At 36.5% G+C, this 25654-nt stretch overlaps 1 protein-coding gene across 1 annotated transcript in view; it reads right to left on the bottom strand.

The window, feature by feature from the left end:
- The window catches only part of LOC139705838 (titin homolog), a 128834-nt gene that overhangs the window by 53944 nt on the left and 49236 nt on the right, over window positions 1-25654 (bottom strand). The window contains exons 23-36 of the mRNA XM_071612740.1: window positions 23835-23928; window positions 21835-21933; window positions 21225-21253; window positions 21058-21139; window positions 18864-18934; window positions 14322-14415; window positions 12347-12445; window positions 11737-11765; window positions 11570-11651; window positions 9375-9445; window positions 4853-4946; window positions 2855-2953; window positions 2245-2273; window positions 2078-2159 (exon numbers count right to left, since the gene is read on the bottom strand). Of these exons, the coding sequence (XP_071468841.1) occupies window positions 2078-2159; window positions 2245-2273; window positions 2855-2953; window positions 4853-4946; window positions 9375-9445; window positions 11570-11651; window positions 11737-11765; window positions 12347-12445; window positions 14322-14415; window positions 18864-18934; window positions 21058-21139; window positions 21225-21253; window positions 21835-21933; window positions 23835-23928 (1054 nt within the window). The remainder of the gene's footprint in view (window positions 1-2077; window positions 2160-2244; window positions 2274-2854; window positions 2954-4852; window positions 4947-9374; window positions 9446-11569; window positions 11652-11736; window positions 11766-12346; window positions 12446-14321; window positions 14416-18863; window positions 18935-21057; window positions 21140-21224; window positions 21254-21834; window positions 21934-23834; window positions 23929-25654) is intronic.

Here is a 25654-nt window from a genome sequence, read left to right as displayed (position 1 = left end):
TTAGACTGAGTGAAAATCTAGCCAACTAAAACATAATTGTAATAATCATACAATTTGATTTTCATAATGATACGTTTTTAGGTAAGTTTAATTTTAGGTGAATGTTTATGCTGTTGGAAATTTTTGGATTCTTGTGTCAGCTTGGTGGCTGTACCCAGAGCCATGTGTATCCTTGGCAAGAACGCAAGTACTTACTTCAAATAAAAGGCCTTTATTTTTATTTATTTATTTATTTTTGAAGACAGAGTGTCTGAATATTCCCTGGCTCACTGGGAACCTGACATCAGCCTGCCTCAGTCTCTAACTAAGCTGAAATTACAGATGAGTCCCTCTTCACCCAGGGTGTATTGAGTGATTTAGCAGGGATTTTTACTAATCTAATGCTTCAACAAAACAAGAGTTCACCATATTCAATGCACATGATATCTCAAAGATTCAACCACTCAAAGAAAAATGATATTTTGAAGAAAAAAATGCTAAAATTACAATGGAAAGAAGACACTTCACACTGTTTACTATGTCTTTTTCCTAATAGTAATTTTTAATGAACCACTGCATGTAACTTTGGTGTCAACAAAAAAGTATGTGTATATACGATCACTGTGATACCTTTGACAGTGAACCACATATTCCTTTCCTTTCCTTTACCTGCATTTCTTCTGTTAGGATTCACTCTGTTTTTGGAAGCATTACTCATGGTGCCTATTATTCCTGACATAAACTGTTTTTGCTTCTCTGGCGTTAGCTATCTCAGATCTTGACCCGCAATTGTACTGAGTAAAAATCAGTTGGCCTGTAAGTTATTCATTCTCTGTCTAGTTCACTAGGTCCTGGACTACAGGAGATGTTCTTAAAACACACAGGTTTGAACACCCCATAATTGAGTGTCAGGTAAGTGCCTGAGGCAATAACACTTGGCGTGGATGGTGTCTTTTCTCGAGGTAGGGATGAACGGAGACTCGAGGAGTGAGGCCATCAGCCAGAGGCAGAGAATGGTGAAAATGTGGAAGGCTATAGCATGACATAGAGACAAGGGTTAAGGGGGACGGTATATGTCTGATGATACAGGGATTGGTGAAAACTGCCAGAAGATCATGCAGGTAGAAACGGGCTAAACATACAGTTAGGAAGAATTTGCATTGTGAAAGATGCCTCGAAATGTTGAGATGGTTGGACATACACAGAGCTAACACTTTCATCTAGGCCATGTATCCATATATAGCTGGAACTATCTCAAATCTGTGGGCACATGAGCTTGAGGGGCATGATCATGAATGGAGATGAATAAAGAAAATGCAAAAGTGCACTATGGGGTTGATGCAGGACTGAATGAAGGAATGTCTTCAAAAGGATCTGGGTTCTGTTTTTACCATACAGAGGTAACAGACAAACAACAAGTCAAAGAATAATGAGCAAAGACTCCATTGGGATGTGGAAGAATTTATGGATTGATTACTCTGAGATAAAATTTCAGGAAAGAGTGTTCACCAGCAAATGTTCACTTTAGAAGCAAGGGATAAACTAAAGTATATATGATCATTCCTTTTATTATTTCTTGCCTCAAACTGACCACAAGAGTTGTCAAAGTCAGTACCTAATTAGCATAAAAACAAGTTTGATGCATTTGGTTGATACACTAGATGTCAGGGTAGAGTGCACATTGTCTTTTAAATTAGATTTTCTTGTATTTCACAGACCGGCCTTGACATCTTGGCTTCAAGAAAAATACAAGTCCTCATCATCTCAGGATTCTGGATTTCAATCCTGCTCCCCTGGACCTACTTTTAAAATTGGGTTGGGAAGAAAAATCAGCCTCACAATCCAACTGACAAGTGTCATGACTCCGATTTGGGAAGTTTAATTGTAGAAACACCTAGGATATAGGTTATTTTAAAACATCTTTTCCTCATAGATTTACAGAAATATTTTGAAATGTGGATGCACCACCAACACAGACCTGATGGGGCAAATCCTCCCAACACATGGCACAAATGGATATATCAGGAGTGAAAAGTTTGCTATCATTTCCAAGGTTTAATCATAGGTAGTTTTATAGAAGTTGTACTGCAAAAGTTACCTGATTTCCGTTTTATTTTTTGCTTCCACCATTTTTGTTTTTTGAGAGCTGTATCTTTGCTTTTAATGGTAGGCTTCATGTGCTTGGAGACAAGATAATACGTAAATATTTTACAGTGCATACAGCATGCATTTAATAATATAACACAAACATAGAAGATGATTTACCTTGTATAAAGCATGTACGTCTTTAGATACTGAAAAGCAAATGAAATACATAATCAATAAAATCTGAACATAAAAAGAAAACACACTCATATTCCTACTAAGTGAGTACAGAGCTCAGTCCAATGATAACTATTTTTATTAGCATTGATAAAGATTACATTAGCTTTGGAGTTTTAAGTTTGGGGATTTTTGTTGATCACAAGACTGAAATGTTCTAAATGAATATTGACAATATATCTTTAGTAAATAAGTCTTGCAGTTGAGTTTCAAAAGGTAAGAACACCTTTGTGATCATTATAAATAATTCGGCAAGGGTACATATACAAATGTGAAGACGCAGAATGCTGGAGACCACAGAGATCTGTATTCAGAGAAAGAAAGACGAATACGGAGAATTTCAATGTCAAAGCTGAAGTAGTCAGATGGCAGCACATATGTCAAGTGACCTATGAATTGTTTAATCCATTTTATTATACCTAAGTATCCTGTACCTCAAGATCCAGGGCAAGGTATACTTTATTTCTTATCAGTTATTTTTTTTCTGAACTAATAGGATCAGATATATGCATTTAGAATAACAGCTAATATGAACATGATTGTTTTTTCATACCCATCTGGGACTGTGGCACATCTTCTAATCCTGCTTCCTCTGTTTTAGTGGATATCGGGTTACCCTTTTCACCCGTGTACGAAGATACAGGTCCTGCATCTTAAAAAATATGAGAAAGCATAAAGAATTTAGATATGGTCATCCACAGCAATCTGTGATCTGAAAGCAGGCAGAATTGACAGGACTCAAAAGACTGTCACATAAACACATTAGTAACACTCTTAGTATTTGAGGAATAAATTCCATAAGGAATTCTAGTTTAAAAATGAGTCTGCCATAACACATACAGTCATGATTTCACATATTTTTTTGAGTGTGCTGGCCGATCCAAAAATTAGTTATCAGAATTTAGCACAGGAGTGGAATGTATTCCTGTAGCACAAAGGGACATGGTTTCATTCCAAAGAACCAAAATAATAATAATAATAATGATAATAATAATAATAATAATAATAATCAAAAATAAAACTATCTTTGAAAAAAACAAATTTTCAAAAACACTTGGTCACTGATCTAAATCACTCTTAGGATGCCACACACATGGTGGGGCCTGGTGGGTGTGCAGGACAGATTTGTACAGCAGGTTGCCCTGATTTTTCCAGTCCCTACTTGTTTCAATCACCTGGGGACCAGGAATCATCCCACTTTTGGTTTGAAGGCAGGCACACTGAAAAATGCTGAATTGCATTTTATCATTTTCCCCTCTAAAATTTCCTTGCTGACTTCTTTATTTTCTTCCTCATTTTGCCTCTCTCCTAGTTTTTCATAAAACCCTCTAGAGCAGGAGACTATTTTATTTCCATTTTCTGTTTTTTTGTATGGGTTATTCAAACTCCTTCCTTCCTGGCAATGTAGCAATTTTATGTTAGAAATGTAATTTTTAAATTTTTGTCTTTTGTGTTATCCCCACTACCTAAGAAATATGCACATAATTATTGCAACATTTATTCTGGCAGTTGATCTTCTTCTATCTTGGTTTGTAGGGTCTACTAGCGTTTTTTTTTTTTTTTTTGTTTTGTTTTTGTTTTTTGTTTTTTTTTTTTTTTTGTCCCACAGGGACATTCTTTGCCTGGCTACAAAAAATGCTGTGGGCATACCAGGATCATTGCAATCACCTTAGAATCTATAGGAAATGTAGAAGGAAAGAACTTCTGAGTCACAATGAGCTTCTGATCATGGCCTCAACAGATGATTCATTATAGTTTGAGAGATCTAGTATAAATTTTGTTGGAATCCATTGCCTCTACCTTAACTAGAATGTAGCTCTGGGTTTCTCCCTAGGATGTTACCCTCAAATGAAAGTTCAGTCAAGCTATTATCTTTCCAAATTTAGTTTTAGATATCTGTGAATTTGGGGACCACTCTGTAACCATTTCTATTTCTTTCCACTTTCCTAATTGGTGTTTCTACCCTATACATTTTTTGTACAGAGTAGCAACACATTTGGTGTCATTAGATTTTATACATGAAGAATCTTTTGTGATAAACAAACTTGACAATGTGGGAATTCCTTCTTCACTCCTCAATTTTATTCCATTCCAACTGTGACTAAGTCAGGAATGTTGGAAAATTTTTACTTTACACTTCATTCAGCTTTGGACCTGGAAACTCAAAAATGCTTCCCAAATTTTGAAAATGCTGCTCTTTCCCCCCCTCTTATGTAACTGAGGGTCCTTCCTTCCACTGAGTACAACTGCTACCTCTTCCTTCATTGACTCCCTGTAATTAATGCCTGTCTCAGTGTTCATATCCTCTTCTTCTCTTTCATTTCTATTTTACTTTGATTGAAGCATGTCTCAAAATGCAACTCATAATTCAGATTTTTTTAGCAATATCCCCAGTTTAACCTGTGACAGAAACCTAATACAATATGACTCATTATATTTCTTTTTCCTTACTAGATAATACATACACTCTTGGAACAATTACAATATTTTAGTGCTCTTGCTTTAAAGCAATACGCTCACCAATGTCTTTTGCATTTTTTGTCATTCTTACCTTCTCCATGTTCGTTTGTTCTATTCTTTGCTTGTGTATAGGACCCAACAGATATACTGGAAGCACAAGCTTCTGTAGGTTGCTTACAGACACTCTGGGGAAAGTAATACCAATAATAAGTTGCATGAAGTTTTAATCATCACATATTACTTATCACCATATATATATTTGTGAAATCATCAGAATTAGAAATTAGATGAGTGCATTTTGAACAAGAATATATTGTACAAGTTTCACTGTCCTAGGCAGTTCAGATTAACTGAGCTCATATATCATTCTGGCTACTGATTGGATAAAGCCAAGATGAGGGACATAGGAACTGTGTTCCCTCCGAATATACACACTGACAAGCATATACCCCAAACAACTAGCATCAGTATATAATCAGTCAACTTTGCACTGCCCAGCAGTTCTAAAAATGCTTTGAAACACTTTTAAGAATGGCACTTGGTGTTCCATAGCATTTTAAATTTGAATGGCCAATTTTTTATTCTGAAAGAATGATACTTGGTAAGATGAGAGTTTCAATTCTGTCACCTTGTGTAGGAATGATAAACTGTTGTACTTGCTTCATTTATTCATCAGAGACTTCGAAAACTTAATGCACTTCAGCAAAATATTTACCGAGTCAAAACTTATTTTAAAAAAGTAAAATATAGTGAGGAAATGTGTCTGTATGTAACATGAACATAACAGCACACACACTTGGGTAAAGTATGCAACACTTTCATTGGAGAAGAAACTAAGAGGTATTTCAAAAGAGAAAGGTGACTCCCATCTCTGAAAAGCTGACTATTTGCAGAGGTGGGAGTCATTTGAACTGGTGCATAGCTGCTTGAAGAAAAAGACAGGCTGTGGGAAATCACAGGAGTGACACAATGGAGAGCCTGTGACCAGATGAAACCAGAAATATGAGATACTCAAAGAGGAAATGCATTCGTGGAAGAAATAGTGTAAAGCCGCAGTAGGGAAAACTAGCTTGCTATGAGAGAGGAATATGCTGACTGGTGAGCTGAGGAGAATCTCACCCATCCAATTAGGAAATGGAGAAAAGCAAGAGATAGATGTTCTCAAAACCACAAACACAAGTTCATTATAAATACATAAAATACATCTAGCATTCAGGGAAATACCCTCCCAAACTCCATTGATATTTCAGCTCATGCCATCCAGAGAGGCATTCATCAAGACTTTAAATAATAAGTGCTGGAGAGGATGTGGGTAAAAATGTACAACCGTACACTGTGGGACTGAAAATCAGGACTTCCCATCTGAAAAGCAGTATGGAGAGTCATCAGAAGATAAGGAATATGAACATCCTGTGCCCAGGGTTCCCAATCCTTGTTCTTATACCCAATTTACAATGATTCTGTATACACATGAGACACTGGAACTTCAATGTTTACAGTGGTTTCTATCACAATTAGAAAGATATGAAATGAGCCCAGATGCACCTTAACACAAAAAATGGATAAATAAACACCTAGAAACTTGGCACTGAATTTGAGCAAACTAGTTTTTCATGATACACCATCATGTCAAAATGAGTCCTCATATAGCATATAAAAACACTGCCCTAAAAATTTCTAAAATATAAAACCTGTAACATCAAAATCCCTTAAGTTTATACAAGGATGATATTTTAAAGCAAACAAGTAGGAAACTTATTATTCTAAGGCCAAATAGAACCTTTTCAGCAAAGGAAAGACTTCATTTTCCCCGCAATGTCAAGGAATATTTGATGTAATCCAAACCTTCCAGGCAGAATCTGAGCGTGTGTTTAGGAGCCTCTCCACTCCTGTTACTTTATCGCGACTTTCTTTCTGGGATATCCGAAAAATATTACCCAGTTTTTTCCTAACTTTTCAAAGACTGAATTTGGCATAAAAATGTGGTTTGGAGGTACCCATAACCATAATCAAGGCGGGAGCAGGAGAGAAACCCAGACATAGAGCTGCTGAGAGAGCTGGCACCTGTAGTCTATGTTAAGAATAGTAGTTCATGGCACTGTCATGCATCATATGGTGCTTGCAGCTCTGTGACAGCAAGGGCCAAGGCTAAATCTGATAGACAAAGGGCAGCCTGCAGTACCATAAACATGAAATGAATACTAGGCATGGTCAACCCACTCTACTGAGAATAATTTAGAATACCTACACCCCTATTAACATTACACAGGCAGTCAAAGGCACCCTCTTAAGAATTACAATATTGCCCTGAGTACATGGGCTCTCAGTGGTGTCTCATCACGAAACACTGCATCCCTTACACCTCCATGATTCAGTCGCCAGGTATCCTCCCACAACTTTAGTTGGTTACTCATCATATGGGCTCAGGATAGTGAGTGACAGGCATGTGCTGAAAGCTCTCATCAGGAAGAGGTGTGTTGCTGCTGTGGACGTTCTGTAGAGTAGAGGTTCACAGCGGTACTGTCTCTTTCAAACTGGTGCTTTGGGAGTAATGAACGTGAGCAACAACTGCTAGTTGAGAATTCAAGGGACAGAAGATCCCATAAGTGCTGGGGCAAGATCAGGTAGAATGGTATTTTCACTGAGTTCTCAGAAGAAGTCACAGATTCTGAAACCAGACCATGTCTCCCATGCTCCAAGAGATTATAGGAAAAGGCCTCAGTGACTTGGAATCATGCACAGTACAAGACCACTGAGTTGGGCTGGGGATGTGGCTCAAGCGGTGCGCGCTCGCCTGGAATGCGTGCGGGCCCTGTTCGATCCTCAGCACCACATACAAACAAAGATGTTGTGTCCACCGAAAACTAACAAATAAATATTAAAAAAATTCTCCCTCTCTCTCTTGTCTCTCTCTCTCTTCTCTCTCTCTCTCTCTCTCTCTCTCTCTCTCTCTCTCTCTCTCTTAAAAAAAAAGACCACTGTGTAAGAAATTCCATAATTGGGGTCTGCATTACAGATTAGTCCCCAGCCTTCATGGATTACTGGGTTTATCAGGCAATTTCTACATCCATAGACCCATCTCTCTGAGTACAAAATCAAATACTGAGAGTAATTTCCTTTGTAACTTTCAAAGTTCCCTCAGCATTATCTGGGAGGAGTTGGGGAGCAAGGAGCAGAGGAGATCCACTTGATCACACCAATGTCAGGGAAGGCCTTTTTGAGCTAGAGCAGATAAAGAAACTGATGGACAATATTTGCATCCTCCAAACCATAAAAAGCTTTAGCTTTCCAAAATTAGAAATCCTGGACAGAAGTGTCTCCATTTCAGTTATATTAGTTTAAGGGGATTGTGAAGATTTTCATGAGTTTGTTTGTGCCTTTTTTTTTCACAATATATATGATTTTCTAAGATTTTTTTTTCAGTTTTCATTTTATTTCCTTTATTACATTTTTATTCTTATTTTATATTCTTTCCTATTGTCATTAATATTGAATTTCATCCTGATTTCCTCTTCAATCTCTGCTTACTATAACCACTTTCATTATCTGTTCTTTTTAAAATTTATCATGATAATTTTATTGTCACTAATCACTTTTTTCGAGTCTTACGAGTATTCTTATTTCCTTTGAACTTCGATTAATTATTAAGTATTATAGAAACCACATTAAATATACAGTTTGTTTATATGCATGTTTCGCTTTAAGCTATGATTGTTCCTAGAGGGTCATCTTTCTCCTTGATGAGATACTGGTGAGTAAATATTTTATGTTAAATATGTTCATTTGGGAATTTGATTCTGAACATGATGGCCTGACCCAAACACATCCCAAAGAAAAATCTGTACACTAAAAGCACACATACATAACAGCTGAACTAAAATGCTTGCAAATTCTCCTCCTAAAATATAGGGCATTATGATACCACAAAAATTTTGCAACTTCCCAGTAACTGCATCCAAGTTCTTTTTATTAATGTCCACTTCAGAGGTGGAATAAAAATGTTTAGTAATTTTCTTGATTTCTTGCATGAAAAGTAAAGGAACTAAAAGTTTTTGTTTGTACTCAAACAGGATTGATGGATACATCCTGAAAGGACCTGATTCTATAATAGGCTGTTTGGTTTCTCCTTTAAGTCTATTTCCTGCCTCAGCCTACATACTGGAGTGTGTAGGGAGACTGGAGTCTTTAATACCATCATGGATTACTGGTAATGGGAAACTAAAATTTTGAGCCTTTGGGAATGATGATCTTTAACATGAATGTGTTCACTGGCCATTTCAATTATATACTCTTCAACTTTCAACTGGATATTTCCGAGGCTTAGATTTAATCCTCATTACGTGAGGAGGTCACACAGAAGAAAATTGAAACAATACTCAAAAAAATCTCCCCACATTACTAAGATGAAGGTTACTTTTAAGCTTCTGTTTAAAATCATGTGATTTCTAAAGCTATTTTCATGTTCATGTTGTGTTACATTTTTAGACTTAAATATTAAATTATGACCTTGATTTCTAAGTATGTATTGTGTGATGTCATTTTGTTTGGCATAATCTTCCTTCCCATCAAAGAAGAGAAATAGACCATGAATTTAAATTGACACATTTACTTACCTGTCCATGGCTTTTATCCATGCCATCAACCCCCTCCTTCAATTCCTCTGATGACATATGGCAATGTGAATCTGGGGATAAATGCATAGATGTACTTTCTTAAACTACTTAAAAGAGTTAGACTGAGTGAAAATCTAGCCAACTAAAAACATAATTGTAATAATCATACAATTTGATTTTCATAATGATACGTTTTTAGGTAAGTTTAATTTTAGGTGAATGTTTATGCTGTTGGAAATTTTTGGATTCTTGTGTCAGCTTGGTGGCTGTACCCAGAGCCATGTGTATCCTTGGCAAGAACGCAAGTACTTACTTCAAATAAAAGGCCTTTATTTTTATTTATTTATTTATTTTTGAAGACAGAGTGTCTGAATATTCCCTGGCTCACTGGGAACCTGACATCAGCCTGCCTCAGTCTCTAACTAAGCTGAAATTACAGATGAGTCCCTCTTCACCCAGGGAGTATTGAGTGATTTAGCAGGGATTTTTACTAATCTAATGCTTCAACAAAACAAGAGTTCACCATATTCAATGCACATGATATCTCAAAGATTCAACCACTCAAAGAAAAATGATATTTTGAAGAAAAAAATGCTAAAATTACAATGGAAAGAAGACACTTCACACTGTTTACTATGTCTTTTTCCTAATAGTAATTTTTAATGAACCACTGCATGTAACTTTGGTGTCAACAAAAAAGTATGTGTATATACGGTCACTGTGATACCTTTGACAGTGAACCACATATTCCTTTCCTTTCCTTTACCTGCATTTCTTCTGTTAGGATTCACTCTGTTTTTGGAAGCATTACTCATGGTGCCTATTATTCCTGACATAAACTGTTTTTGCTTCTCTGGCGTTAGCTATCTCAGATCTTGACCCGCAATTGTACTGAGTAAAAATCAGTTGGCCTGTAAGTTATTCATTCTCTGTCTAGTTCACTAGGTCCTGGACTACAGGAGATGTTCTTAAAACACACAGGTTTGAACACCCCATAATTGAGTGTCAGGTAAGTGCCTGAGGCAATAACACTTGGCGTGGATGGTGTCTTTTCTCGAGGTAGGGATGAACGGAGACTCGAGGAGTGAGGCCATCAGCCAGAGGCAGAGAATGGTGAAAATGTGGAAGGCTATAGCATGACATAGAGACAAGGGTTAAGGGGGACGGTATATGTCTGATGATACAGGGATTGGTGAAAACTGCCAGAAGATCATGCAGGTAGAAACGGGCTAAACATACAGTTAGGAAGAATTTGCATTGTGAAAGATGCCTCGAAATGTTGAGATGGTTGGACATACACAGAGCTAACACTTTCATCTAGGCCATGTATCCATATATAGCTGGAACTATCTCAAATCTGTGGGCACATGAGCTTGAGGGGCATGATCATGAATGGAGATGAATAAAGAAAATGCAAAAGTGCACTATGGGGTTGATGCAGGACTGAATGAAGGAATGTCTTCAAAAGGATCTGGGTTCTGTTTTTACCATACAGAGGTAACAGACAAACAACAAGTCAAAGAATAATGAGCAAAGACTCCATTGGGATGTGGAAGAATTTATGGATTGATTACTCTGAGATAAAATTTCAGGAAAGAGTGTTCACCAGCAAATGTTCACTTTAGAAGCAAGGGATAAACTAAAGTATATATGATCATTCCTTTTATTATTTCTTGCCTCAAACTGACCACAAGAGTTGTCAAAGTCAGTACCTAATTAGCATAAAAACAAGTTTGATGCATTTGGTTGATACACTAGATGTCAGGGTAGAGTGCACATTGTCTTTTAAATTAGATTTTCTTGTATTTCACAGACCGGCCTTGACATCTTGGCTTCAAGAAAAATACAAGTCCTCATCATCTCAGGATTCTGGATTTCAATCCTGCTCCCCTGGACCTACTTTTAAAATTGGGTTGGGAAGAAAAATCAGCCTCACAATCCAACTGACAAGTGTCATGACTCCGATTTGGGAAGTTTAATTGTAGAAACACCTAGGATATAGGTTATTTTAAAACATCTTTTCCTCATAGATTTACAGAAATATTTTGAAATGTGGATGCACCACCAACACAGACCTGATGGGGCAAATCCTCCCAACACATGGCACAAATGGATATATCAGGAGTGAAAAGTTTGCTATCATTTCCAAGGTTTAATCATAGGTAGTTTTATAGAAGTTGTACTGCAAAAGTTACCTGATTTCCGTTTTATTTTTTGCTTCCACCATTTTTGTTTTTTGAGAGCTGTATCTTTGCTTTTAATGGTAGGCTTCATGTGCTTGGAGACAAGATAATACGTAAATATTTTACAGTGCATACAGCATGCATTTAATAATATAACACAAACATAGAAGATGATTTACCTTGTATAAAGCATGTACGTCTTTAGATACTGAAAAGCAAATGAAATACATAATCAATAAAATCTGAACATAAAAAGAAAACACACTCATATTCCTACTAAGTGAGTACAGAGCTCAGTCCAATGATAACTATTTTTATTAGCATTGATAAAGATTACATTAGCTTTGGAGTTTTAAGTTTGGGGATTTTTGTTGATCACAAGACTGAAATGTTCTAAATGAATATTGACAATATATCTTTAGTAAATAAGTCTTGCAGTTGAGTTTCAAAAGGTAAGAACACCTTTGTGATCATTATAAATAATTCGGCAAGGGTACATATACAAATGTGAAGACGCAGAATGCTGGAGACCACAGAGATCTGTATTCAGAGAAAGAAAGACGAATACGGAGAATTTCAATGTCAAAGCTGAAGTAGTCAGATGGCAGCACATATGTCAAGTGACCTATGAATTGTTTAATCCATTTTATTATACCTAAGTATCCTGTACCTCAAGATCCAGGGCAAGGTATACTTTATTTCTTATCAGTTATTTTTTTTCTGAACTAATAGGATCAGATATATGCATTTAGAATAACAGCTAATATGAACATGATTGTTTTTTCATACCCATCTGGGACTGTGGCACATCTTCTAATCCTGCTTCCTCTGTTTTAGTGGATATCGGGTTACCCTTTTCACCCGTGTACGAAGATACAGGTCCTGCATCTTAAAAAATATGAGAAAGCATAAAGAATTTAGATATGGTCATCCACAGCAATCTGTGATCTGAAAGCAGGCAGAATTGACAGGACTCAAAAGACTGTCACATAAACACATTAGTAACACTCTTAGTATTTGAGGAATAAATTCCATAAGGAATTCTAGTTTAAAAATGAGTCTGCCATAACACATACAGTCATGATTTCACATATTTTTTTGAGTGTGCTGGCCGATCCAAAAATTAGTTATCAGAATTTAGCACAGGAGTGGAATGTATTCCTGTAGCACAAAGGGACATGGTTTCATTCCAAAGAACCAAAATAATAATAATAATAATGATAATAATAATAATAATAATAATCAAAAATAAAACTATCTTTGAAAAAAACAAATTTTCAAAAACACTTGGTCACTGATCTAAATCACTCTTAGGATGCCACACACATGGTGGGGCCTGGTGGGTGTGCAGGACAGATTTGTACAGCAGGTTGCCCTGATTTTTCCAGTCCCTACTTGTTTCAATCACCTGGGGACCAGGAATCATCCCACTTTTGGTTTGAAGGCAGGCACACTGAAAAATGCTGAATTGCATTTTATCATTTTCCCCTCTAAAATTTCCTTGCTGACTTCTTTATTTTCTTCCTCATTTTGCCTCTCTCCTAGTTTTTCATAAAACCCTCTAGAGCAGGAGACTATTTTATTTCCATTTTCTGTTTTTTTGTATGGGTTATTCAAACTCCTTCCTTCCTGGCAATGTAGCAATTTTATGTTAGAAATGTAATTTTTAAATTTTTGTCTTTTGTGTTATCCCCACTACCTAAGAAATATGCACATAATTATTGCAACATTTATTCTGGCAGTTGATCTTCTTCTATCTTGGTTTGTAGGGTCTACTAGCGTTTTTTTTTTTTTTTTTTTTTTTTTTTTTTTGTCCCACAGGGACATTCTTTGCCTGGCTACAAAAAATGCTGTGGGCATACCAGGATCATTGCAATCACCTTAGAATCTATAGGAAATGTAGAAGGAAAGAACTTCTGAGTCACAATGAGCTTCTGATCATGGCCTCAACAGATGATTCATTATAGTTTGAGAGATCTAGTATAAATTTTGTTGGAATCCATTGCCTCTACCTTAACTAGAATGTAGCTCTGGGTTTCTCCCTAGGATGTTACCCTCAAATGAAAGTTCAGTCAAGCTATTATCTTTCCAAATTTAGTTTTAGATATCTGTGAATTTGGGGACCACTCTGTAACCATTTCTATTTCTTTCCACTTTCCTAATTGGTGTTTCTACCCTATACATTTTTTTTGTACAGAGTAGCAACACATTTGGTGTCATTAGATTTTATACATGAAGAATCTTTTGTGATAAACAAACTTGACAATGTGGGAATTCCTTCTTCACTCCTCAATTTTATTCCATTCCAACTGTGACTAAGTCAGGAATGTTGGAAAATTTTTACTTTACACTTCATTCAGCTTTGGACCTGGAAACTCAAAAATGCTTCCCAAATTTTGAAAATGCTGCTCTTTCCCCCCCTCTTATGTAACTGAGGGTCCTTCCTTCCACTGAGTACAACTGCTACCTCTTCCTTCATTGACTCCCTGTAATTAATGCCTGTCTCAGTGTTCATATCCTCTTCTTCTCTTTCATTTCTATTTTACTTTGATTGAAGCATGTCTCAAAATGCAACTCATAATTCAGATTTTTTAGCAATATCCCCAGTTTAACCTGTGACAGAAACCTAATACAATATGACTCATTATATTTCTTTTTCCTTACTAGATAATACATACACTCTTGGAACAATTACAATATTTTAGTGCTCTTGCTTTAAAGCAATACGCTCACCAATGTCTTTTGCATTTTTTGTCATTCTTACCTTCTCCATGTTCGTTTGTTCTATTCTTTGCTTGTGTATAGGACCCAACAGATATACTGGAAGCACAAGCTTCTGTAGGTTGCTTACAGACACTCTGGGGAAAGTAATACCAATAATAAGTTGCATGAAGTTTTAATCATCACATATTACTTATCACCATATATATATTTGTGAAATCATCAGAATTAGAAATTAGATGAGTGCATTTTGAACAAGAATATATTGTACAAGTTTCACTGTCCTAGGCAGTTCAGATTAACTGAGCTCATATATCATTCTGGCTACTGATTGGATAAAGCCAAGATGAGGGACATAGGAACTGTGTTCCCTCCGAATATACACACTGACAAGCATATACCCCAAACAACTAGCATCAGTATATAATCAGTCAACTTTGCACTGCCCAGCAGTTCTAAAAATGCTTTGAAACACTTTTAAGAATGGCACTTGGTGTTCCATAGCATTTTAAATTTGAATGGCCAATTTTTTATTCTGAAAGAATGATACTTGGTAAGATGAGAGTTTCAATTCTGTCACCTTGTGTAGGAATGATAAACTGTTGTACTTGCTTCATTTATTCATCAGAGACTTCGAAAACTTAATGCACTTCAGCAAAATATTTACCGAGTCAAAACTTATTTTAAAAAAGTAAAATATAGTGAGGAAATGAAGTAAAATATAGTGAGGAAATGTGTCTGTATGTAACATGAACATAACAGCACACACACTTGGGTAAAGTATGCAACACTTTCATTGGAGAAGAAACTAAGAGGTATTTCAAAAGAGAAAGGTGACTCCCATCTCTGAAAAGCTGACTATTTGCAGAGGTGGGAGTCATTTGAACTGGTGCATAGCTGCTTGAAGAAAAAGACAGGCTGTGGGAAATCACAGGAGTGACACAATGGAGAGCCTGTGACCAGATGAAACCAGAAATATGAGATACTCAAAGAGGAAATGCATTCGTGGAAGAAATAGTGTAAAGCCGCAGTAGGGAAAACTAGCTTGCTATGAGAGAGGAATATGCTGACTGGTGAGCTGAGGAGAATCTCACCCATCCAATTAGGAAATGGAGAAAAGCAAGAGATAGATGTTCTCAAAACCACAAACACAAGTTCATTATAAATACATAAAATACATCTAGCATTCAGGGAAATACCCTCCCAAACTCCATTGATATTTCAGCTCATGCCATCCAGAGAGGCATTCATCAAGACTTTAAATAATAAGTGCTGGAGAGGATGTGGGTAAAAATGTACAACCGTACACTGTGGGACTGAAAATCAGGACTTCCCATCTGAAAAGCAGTATGGAGAGTCATCAGAAGATAAGGAATATGAACATCCTGTGCCCAGGGTTCCCAATCCTTGTTCTTATACCCAATTTACAATGATTCTGTATACACATGAGACACTGGAACTTCAATGTTTACAGTGGTTTCTATCACAATTAGAAAGATATGAAATGAGCCCAGATGCACCTTAACACAAAAAATGGATAAATAAACACCTAGAAACTTGGCACTGAATTTGAGCAAACTAGTTTTTCATGATACACCATCATGTCAAAATGAGTCCTCATATAGCATATAAAAACACTGCCCTAAAAATTTCTAAAATATAAAACCTGTAACATCAAAATCCCTTAAGTTTATACAAGGATGATATTTTAAAGCAAACAAGTAGGAAACTTATTATTCTAAGGCCAAATAGAACCTTTTCAGCAAAGGAAAGACTTCATTTTCCCCGCAATGTCAAGGAATATTTGATGTAATCCAAACCTTCCAGGCAGAATCTGAGCGTGTGTTTAGGAGCCTCTCCACTCCTGTTACTTTATCGCGACTTTCTTTCTGGGATATCCGAAAAATATTACCCAGTTTTTTCCTAACTTTTCAAAGACTGAATTTGGCATAAAAATGTGGTTTGGAGGTACCCATAACCATAATCAAGGCGGGAGCAGGAGAGAAACCCAGACATAGAGCTGCTGAGAGAGCTGGCACCTGTAGTCTATGTTAAGAATAGTAGTTCATGGCACTGTCATGCATCATATGGTGCTTGCAGCTCTGTGACAGCAAGGGCCAAGGCTAAATCTGATAGACAAAGGGCAGCCTGCAGTACCATAAACATGAAATGAATACTAGGCATGGTCAACCCACTCTACTGAGAATAATTTAGAATACCTACACCCCTATTAACATTACACAGGCAGTCAAAGGCACCCTCTTAAGAATTACAATATTGCCCTGAGTACATGGGCTCTCAGTGGTGTCTCATCACGAAACACTGCATCCCTTACACCTCCATGATTCAGTCGCCAGGTATCCTCCCACAACTTTAGTTGGTTACTCATCATATGGGCTCAGGATAGTGAGTGACAGGCATGTGCTGAAAGCTCTCATCAGGAAGAGGTGTGTTGCTGCTGTGGACGTTCTGTAGAGTAGAGGTTCACAGCGGTACTGTCTCTTTCAAACTGGTGCTTTGGGAGTAATGAACGTGAGCAACAACTGCTAGTTGAGAATTCAAGGGACAGAAGATCCCATAAGTGCTGGGGCAAGATCAGGTAGAATGGTATTTTCACTGAGTTCTCAGAAGAAGTCACAGATTCTGAAACCAGACCATGTCTCCCATGCTCCAAGAGATTATAGGAAAAGGCCTCAGTGACTTGGAATCATGCACAGTACAAGACCACTGAGTTGGGCTGGGGATGTGGCTCAAGCGGTGCGCGCTCGCCTGGAATGCGTGCGGGCCCTGTTCGATCCTCAGCACCACATACAAACAAAGATGTTGTGTCCACCGAAAACTAACAAATAAATATTAAAAAAATTCTCCCTCTCTCTCTTGTCTCTCTCTCTCTTTCTCTCTCTCTCTCTCTCTCTCTCTCTCTCTCTCTCTCTCTTAAAAAAAAAGACCACTGTGTAAGAAATTCCATAATTGGGGTCTGCATTACAGATTAGTCCCCAGCCTTCATGGATTACTGGGTTTATCAGGCAATTTCTACATCCATAGACCCATCTCTCTGAGTACAAAATCAAATACTGAGAGTAATTTCCTTTGTAACTTTCAAAGTTCCCTCAGCATTATCTGGGAGGAGTTGGGGAGCAAGGAGCAGAGGAGATCCACTTGATCACACCAATGTCAGGGAAGGCCTTTTTGAGCTAGAGCAGATAAAGAAACTGATGGACAATATTTGCATCCTCCAAACCATAAAAAGCTTTAGCTTTCCAAAATTAGAAATCCTGGACAGAAGTGTCTCCATTTCAGTTATATTAGTTTAAGGGGATTGTGAAGATTTTCATGAGTTTGTTTGTGCCTTTTTTTTTCACAATATATATGATTTTCTAAGATTTTTTTTTCAGTTTTCATTTTATTTCCTTTATTACATTTTTATTCTTATTTTATATTCTTTCCTATTGTCATTAATATTGAATTTCATCCTGATTTCCTCTTCAATCTCTGCTTACTATAACCACTTTCATTATCTGTTCTTTTTAAAATTTATCATGATAATTTTATTGTCACTAATCACTTTTTTCGAGTCTTACGAGTATTCTTATTTCCTTTGAACTTCGATTAATTATTAAGTATTATAGAAACCACATTAAATATACAGTTTGTTTATATGCATGTTTCGCTTTAAGCTATGATTGTTCCTAGAGGGTCATCTTTCTCCTTGATGAGATACTGGTGAGTAAATATTTTATGTTAAATATGTTCATTTGGGAATTTGATTCTGAACATGATGGCCTGACCCAAACACATCCCAAAGAAAAATCTGTACACTAAAAGCACACATACATAACAGCTGAACTAAAATGCTTGCAAATTCTCCTCCTAAAATATAGGGCATTATGATACCACAAAAATTTTGCAACTTCCCAGTAACTGCATCCAAGTTCTTTTTATTAATGTCCACTTCAGAGGTGGAATAAAAATGTTTAGTAATTTTCTTGATTTCTTGCATGAAAAGTAAAGGAACTAAAAGTTTTTGTTTGTACTCAAACAGGATTGATGGATACATCCTGAAAGGACCTGATTCTATAATAGGCTGTTTGGTTTCTCCTTTAAGTCTATTTCCTGCCTCAGCCTACATACTGGAGTGTGTAGGGAGACTGGAGTCTTTAATACCATCATGGATTACTGGTAATGGGAAACTAAAATTTTGAGCCTTTGGGAATGATGATCTTTAACATGAATGTGTTCACTGGCCATTTCAATTATATACTCTTCAACTTTCAACTGGATATTTCCGAGGCTTAGATTTAATCCTCATTACGTGAGGAGGTCACACAGAAGAAAATTGAAACAATACTCAAAAAAATCTCCCCACATTACTAAGATGAAGGTTACTTTTAAGCTTCTGTTTAAAATCATGTGATTTCTAAAGCTATTTTCATGTTCATGTTGTGTTACATTTTTAGACTTAAATATTAAATTATGACCTTGATTTCTAAGTATGTATTGTGTGATGTCATTTTGTTTGGCATAATCTTCCTTCCCATCAAAGAAGAGAAATAGACCATGAATTTAAATTGACACATTTACTTACCTGTCCATGGCTTTTATCCATGCCATCAACCCCCTCCTTCAATTCCTCTGATGACATATGGCAATGTGAATCTGGGGATAAATGCATAGATGTACTTTCTTAAACTACTTAAAAGAGTTAGACTGAGTGAAAATCTAGCCAACTAAAACATAATTGTAATAATCATACAATTTGATTTTCATAATGATACGTTTTTAGGTAAGTTTAATTTTAGGTGAATGTTTATGCTGTTGGAAATTTTTGGATTCTTGTGTCAGCTTGGTGGCTGTACCCAGAGCCATGTGTATCCTTGGCAAGAACGCAAGTACTTACTTCAAATAAAAGGCCTTTATTTTTATTTATTTATTTATTTTTGAAGACAGAGTGTCTGAATATTCCCTGGCTCACTGGGAACCTGACATCAGCCTGCCTCAGTCTCTAACTAAGCTGAAATTACAGATGAGTCCCTCTTCACCCAGGGTGTATTGAGTGATTTAGCAGGGATTTTTACTAATCTAATGCTTCAACAAAACAAGAGTTCACCATATTCAATGCACATGATATCTCAAAGATTCAACCACTCAAAGAAAAATGATATTTTGAAGAAAAAAATGCTAAAATTACAATGGAAAGAAGACACTTCACACTGTTTACTATGTCTTTTTCCTAATAGTAATTTTTAATGAACCACTGCATGTAACTTTGGTGTCAACAAAAAAGTATGTGTATATACGATCACTGTGATACCTTTGACAGTGAACCACATATTCCTTTCCTTTCCTTTACCTGCATTTCTTCTGTTAGGATTCACTCTGTTTTTGGAAGCATTACTCATGGTGCCTATTATTCCTGACATAAACTGTTTTTGCTTCTCTGGCGTTAGCTATCTCAGATCTTGACCCGCAATTGTACTGAGTAAAAATCAGTTGGCCTGTAAGTTATTCATTCTCTGTCTAGTTCACTAGGTCCTGGACTACAGGAGATGTTCTTAAAACACACAGGTTTGAACACCCCATAATTGAGTGTCAGGTAAGTGCCTGAGGCAATAACACTTGGCGTGGATGGTGTCTTTTCTCGAGGTAGGGATGAACGGAGACTCGAGGAGTGAGGCCATCAGCCAGAGGCAGAGAATGGTGAAAATGTGGAAGGCTATAGCATGACATAGAGACAAGGGTTAAGGGGGACGGTATATGTCTGATGATACAGGGATTGGTGAAAACTGCCAGAAGATCATGCAGGTAGAAACGGGCTAAACATACAGTTAGGAAGAATTTGCATTGTGAAAGATGCCTCGAAATGTTGAGATGGTTGGACATACACAGAGCTAACACTTTCATCTAGGCCATGTATCCATATATAGCTGGAACTATCTCAAATCTGTGGGCACATGAGCTTGAGGGGCATGATCATGAATGGAGATGAATAAAGAAAATGCAAAAGTGCACTATGGGGTTGATGCAGGACTGAATGAAGGAATGTCTTCAAAAGGATCTGGGTTCTGTTTTTACCATACAGAGGTAACAGACAAACAACAAGTCAAAGAATAATGAGCAAAGACTCCATTGGGATGTGGAAGAATTTATGGATTGATTACTCTGAGATAAAATTTCAGGAAAGAGTGTTCACCAGCAAATGTTCACTTTAGAAGCAAGGGATAAACTAAAGTATATATGATCATTCCTTTTATTATTTCTTGCCTCAAACTGACCACAAGAGTTGTCAAAGTCAGTACCTAATTAGCATAAAAACAAGTTTGATGCATTTGGTTGATACACTAGATGTCAGGGTAGAGTGCACATTGTCTTTTAAATTAGATTTTCTTGTATTTCACAGACCGGCCTTGACATCTTGGCTTCAAGAAAAATACAAGTCCTCATCATCTCAGGATTCTGGATTTCAATCCTGCTCCCCTGGACCTACTTTTAAAATTGGGTTGGGAAGAAAAATCAGCCTCACAATCCAACTGACAAGTGTCATGACTCCGATTTGGGAAGTTTAATTGTAGAAACACCTAGGATATAGGTTATTTTAAAACATCTTTTCCTCATAGATTTACAGAAATATTTTGAAATGTGGATGCACCACCAACACAGACCTGATGGGGCAAATCCTCCCAACACATGGCACAAATGGATATATCAGGAGTGAAAAGTTTGCTATCATTTCCAAGGTTTAATCATAGGTAGTTTTATAGAAGTTGTACTGCAAAAGTTACCTGATTTCCGTTTTATTTTTTGCTTCCACCATTTTTGTTTTTTGAGAGCTGTATCTTTGCTTTTAATGGTAGGCTTCATGTGCTTGGAGACAAGATAATACGTAAATATTTTACAGTGCATACAGCATGCATTTAATAATATAACACAAACATAGAAGATGATTTACCTTGTATAAAGCATGTACGTCTTTAGATACTGAAAAGCAAATGAAATACATAATCAATAAAATCTGAACATAAAAAGAAAACACACTCATATTCCTACTAAGTGAGTACAGAGCTCAGTCCAATGATAACTATTTTTATTAGCATTGATAAAGATTACATTAGCTTTGGAGTTTTAAGTTTGGGGATTTTTGTTGATCACAAGACTGAAATGTTCTAAATGAATATTGACAATATATCTTTAGTAAATAAGTCTTGCAGTTGAGTTTCAAAAGGTAAGAACACCTTTGTGATCATTATAAATAATTCGGCAAGGGTACATATACAAATGTGAAGACGCAGAATGCTGGAGACCACAGAGATCTGTATTCAGAGAAAGAAAGACGAATACGGAGAATTTCAATGTCAAAGCTGAAGTAGTCAGATGGCAGCACATATGTCAAGTGACCTATGAATTGTTTAATCCATTTTATTATACCTAAGTATCCTGTACCTCAAGATCCAGGGCAAGGTATACTTTATTTCTTATCAGTTATTTTTTTTCTGAACTAATAGGATCAGATATATGCATTTAGAATAACAGCTAATATGAACATGATTGTTTTTTCATACCCATCTGGGACTGTGGCACATCTTCTAATCCTGCTTCCTCTGTTTTAGTGGATATCGGGTTACCCTTTTCACCCGTGTACGAAGATACAGGTCCTGCATCTTAAAAAATATGAGAAAGCATAAAGAATTTAGATATGGTCATCCACAGCAATCTGTGATCTGAAAGCAGGCAGAATTGACAGGACTCAAAAGACTGTCACATAAACACATTAGTAACACTCTTAGTATTTGAGGAATAAATTCCATAAGGAATTCTAGTTTAAAAATGAGTCTGCCATAACACATACAGTCATGATTTCACATATTTTTTTGAGTGTGCTGGCCGATCCAAAAATTAGTTATCAGAATTTAGCACAGGAGTGGAATGTATTCCTGTAGCACAAAGGGACATGGTTTCATTCCAAAGAACCAAAATAATAATAATAATAATGATAATAATAATAATAATAATAATAATCAAAAATAAAACTATCTTTGAAAAAAACAAATTTTCAAAAACACTTGGTCACTGATCTAAATCACTCTTAGGATGCCACACACATGGTGGGGCCTGGTGGGTGTGCAGGACAGATTTGTACAGCAGGTTGCCCTGATTTTTCCAGTCCCTACTTGTTTCAATCACCTGGGGACCAGGAATCATCCCACTTTTGGTTTGAAGGCAGGCACACTGAAAAATGCTGAATTGCATTTTATCATTTTCCCCTCTAAAATTTCCTTGCTGACTTCTTTATTTTCTTCCTCATTTTGCCTCTCTCCTAGTTTTTCATAAAACCCTCTAGAGCAGGAGACTATTTTATTTCCATTTTCTGTTTTTTTGTATGGGTTATTCAAACTCCTTCCTTCCTGGCAATGTAGCAATTTTATGTTAGAAATGTAATTTTTAAATTTTTGTCTTTTGTGTTATCCCCACTACCTAAGAAATATGCACATAATTATTGCAACATTTATTCTGGCAGTTGATCTTCTTCTATCTTGGTTTGTAGGGTCTACTAGCGTTTTTTTTTTTTGTTTTGTTTTGTTTTTGTTTTTTTTTTTTTTTTTTTTTTTTGTCCCACAGGGACATTCTTTGCCTGGCTACAAAAAATGCTGTGGGCATACCAGGATCATTGCAATCACCTTAGAATCTATAGGAAATGTAGAAGGAAAGAACTTCTGAGTCACAATGAGCTTCTGATCATGGCCTCAACAGATGATTCATTATAGTTTGAGAGATCTAGTATAAATTTTGTTGGAATCCATTGCCTCTACCTTAACTAGAATGTAGCTCTGGGTTTCTCCCTAGGATGTTACCCTCAAATGAAAGTTCAGTCAAGCTATTATCTTTCCAAATTTAGTTTTAGATATCTGTGAATTTGGGGACCACTCTGTAACCATTTCTATTTCTTTCCACTTTCCTAATTGGTGTTTCTACCCTATACATTTTTTTGTACAGAGTAGCAACACATTTGGTGTCATTAGATTTTATACATGAAGAATCTTTTGTGATAAACAAACTTGACAATGTGGGAATTCCTTCTTCACTCCTCAATTTTATTCCATTCCAACTGTGACTAAGTCAGGAATGTTGGAAAATTTTTACTTTACACTTCATTCAGCTTTGGACCTGGAAACTCAAAAATGCTTCCCAAATTTTGAAAATGCTGCTCTTTCCCCCCCTCTTATGTAACTGAGGGTCCTTCCTTCCACTGAGTACAACTGCTACCTCTTCCTTCATTGACTCCCTGTAATTAATGCCTGTCTCAGTGTTCATATCCTCTTCTTCTCTTTCATTTCTATTTTACTTTGATTGAAGCATGTCTCAAAATGCAACTCATAATTCAGATTTTTTTAGCAATATCCCCAGTTTAACCTGTGACAGAAACCTAATACAATATGACTCATTATATTTCTTTTTCCTTACTAGATAATACATACACTCTTGGAACAATTACAATATTTTAGTGCTCTTGCTTTAAAGCAATACGCTCACCAATGTCTTTTGCATTTTTTGTCATTCTTACCTTCTCCATGTTCGTTTGTTCTATTCTTTGCTTGTGTATAGGACCCAACAGATATACTGGAAGCACAAGCTTCTGTAGGTTGCTTACAGACACTCTGGGGAAAGTAATACCAATAATAAGTTGCATGAAGTTTTAATCATCACATATTACTTATCACCATATATATATTTGTGAAATCATCAGAATTAGAAATTAGATGAGTGCATTTTGAACAAGAATATATTGTACAAGTTTCACTGTCCTAGGCAGTTCAGATTAACTGAGCTCATATATCATTCTGGCTACTGATTGGATAAAGCCAAGATGAGGGACATAGGAACTGTGTTCCCTCCGAATATACACACTGACAAGCATATACCCCAAACAACTAGCATCAGTATATAATCAGTCAACTTTGCACTGCCCAGCAGTTCTAAAAATGCTTTGAAACACTTTTAAGAATGGCACTTGGTGTTCCATAGCATTTTAAATTTGAATGGCCAATTTTTTATTCTGAAAGAATGATACTTGGTAAGATGAGAGTTTCAATTCTGTCACCTTGTGTAGGAATGATAAACTGTTGTACTTGCTTCATTTATTCATCAGAGACTTCGAAAACTTAATGCACTTCAGCAAAATATTTACCGAGTCAAAACTTATTTTAAAAAAGTAAAATATAGTGAGGAAATGTGTCTGTATGTAACATGAACATAACAGCACACACACTTGGGTAAAGTATGCAACACTTTCATTGGAGAAGAAACTAAGAGGTATTTCAAAAGAGAAAGGTGACTCCCATCTCTGAAAAGCTGACTATTTGCAGAGGTGGGAGTCATTTGAACTGGTGCATAGCTGCTTGAAGAAAAAGACAGGCTGTGGGAAATCACAGGAGTGACACAATGGAGAGCCTGTGACCAGATGAAACCAGAAATATGAGATACTCAAAGAGGAAATGCATTCGTGGAAGAAATAGTGTAAAGCCGCAGTAGGGAAAACTAGCTTGCTATGAGAGAGGAATATGCTGACTGGTGAGCTGAGGAGAATCTCACCCATCCAATTAGGAAATGGAGAAAAGCAAGAGATAGATGTTCTCAAAACCACAAACACAAGTTCATTATAAATACATAAAATACATCTAGCATTCAGGGAAATACCCTCCCAAACTCCATTGATATTTCAGCTCATGCCATCCAGAGAGGCATTCATCAAGACTTTAAATAATAAGTGCTGGAGAGGATGTGGGTAAAAATGTACAACCGTACACTGTGGGACTGAAAATCAGGACTTCCCATCTGAAAAGCAGTATGGAGAGTCATCAGAAGATAAGGAATATGAACATCCTGTGCCCAGGGTTCCCAATCCTTGTTCTTATACCCAATTTACAATGATTCTGTATACACATGAGACACTGGAACTTCAATGTTTACAGTGGTTTCTATCACAATTAGAAAGATATGAAATGAGCCCAGATGCACCTTAACACAAAAAATGGATAAATAAACACCTAGAAACTTGGCACTGAATTTGAGCAAACTAGTTTTTCATGATACACCATCATGTCAAAATGAGTCCTCATATAGCATATAAAAACACTGCCCTAAAAATTTCTAAAATATAAAACCTGTAACATCAAAATCCCTTAAGTTTATACAAGGATGATATTTTAAAGCAAACAAGTAGGAAACTTATTATTCTAAGGCCAAATAGAACCTTTTCAGCAAAGGAAAGACTTCATTTTCCCCGCAATGTCAAGGAATATTTGATGTAATCCAAACCTTCCAGGCAGAATCTGAGCGTGTGTTTAGGAGCCTCTCCACTCCTGTTACTTTATCGCGACTTTC

The sequence above is a fragment of the Marmota flaviventris genome, chromosome 5 (assembly GCF_047511675.1).
Source record: "Marmota flaviventris isolate mMarFla1 chromosome 5, mMarFla1.hap1, whole genome shotgun sequence".
NCBI classification, from domain to species: Eukaryota; Metazoa; Chordata; class Mammalia; order Rodentia; family Sciuridae; genus Marmota; species Marmota flaviventris.
The sequence above is the reverse complement of the archived record's forward strand: the minus strand, read 5'-3'. Positions and strand labels throughout refer to the sequence as shown.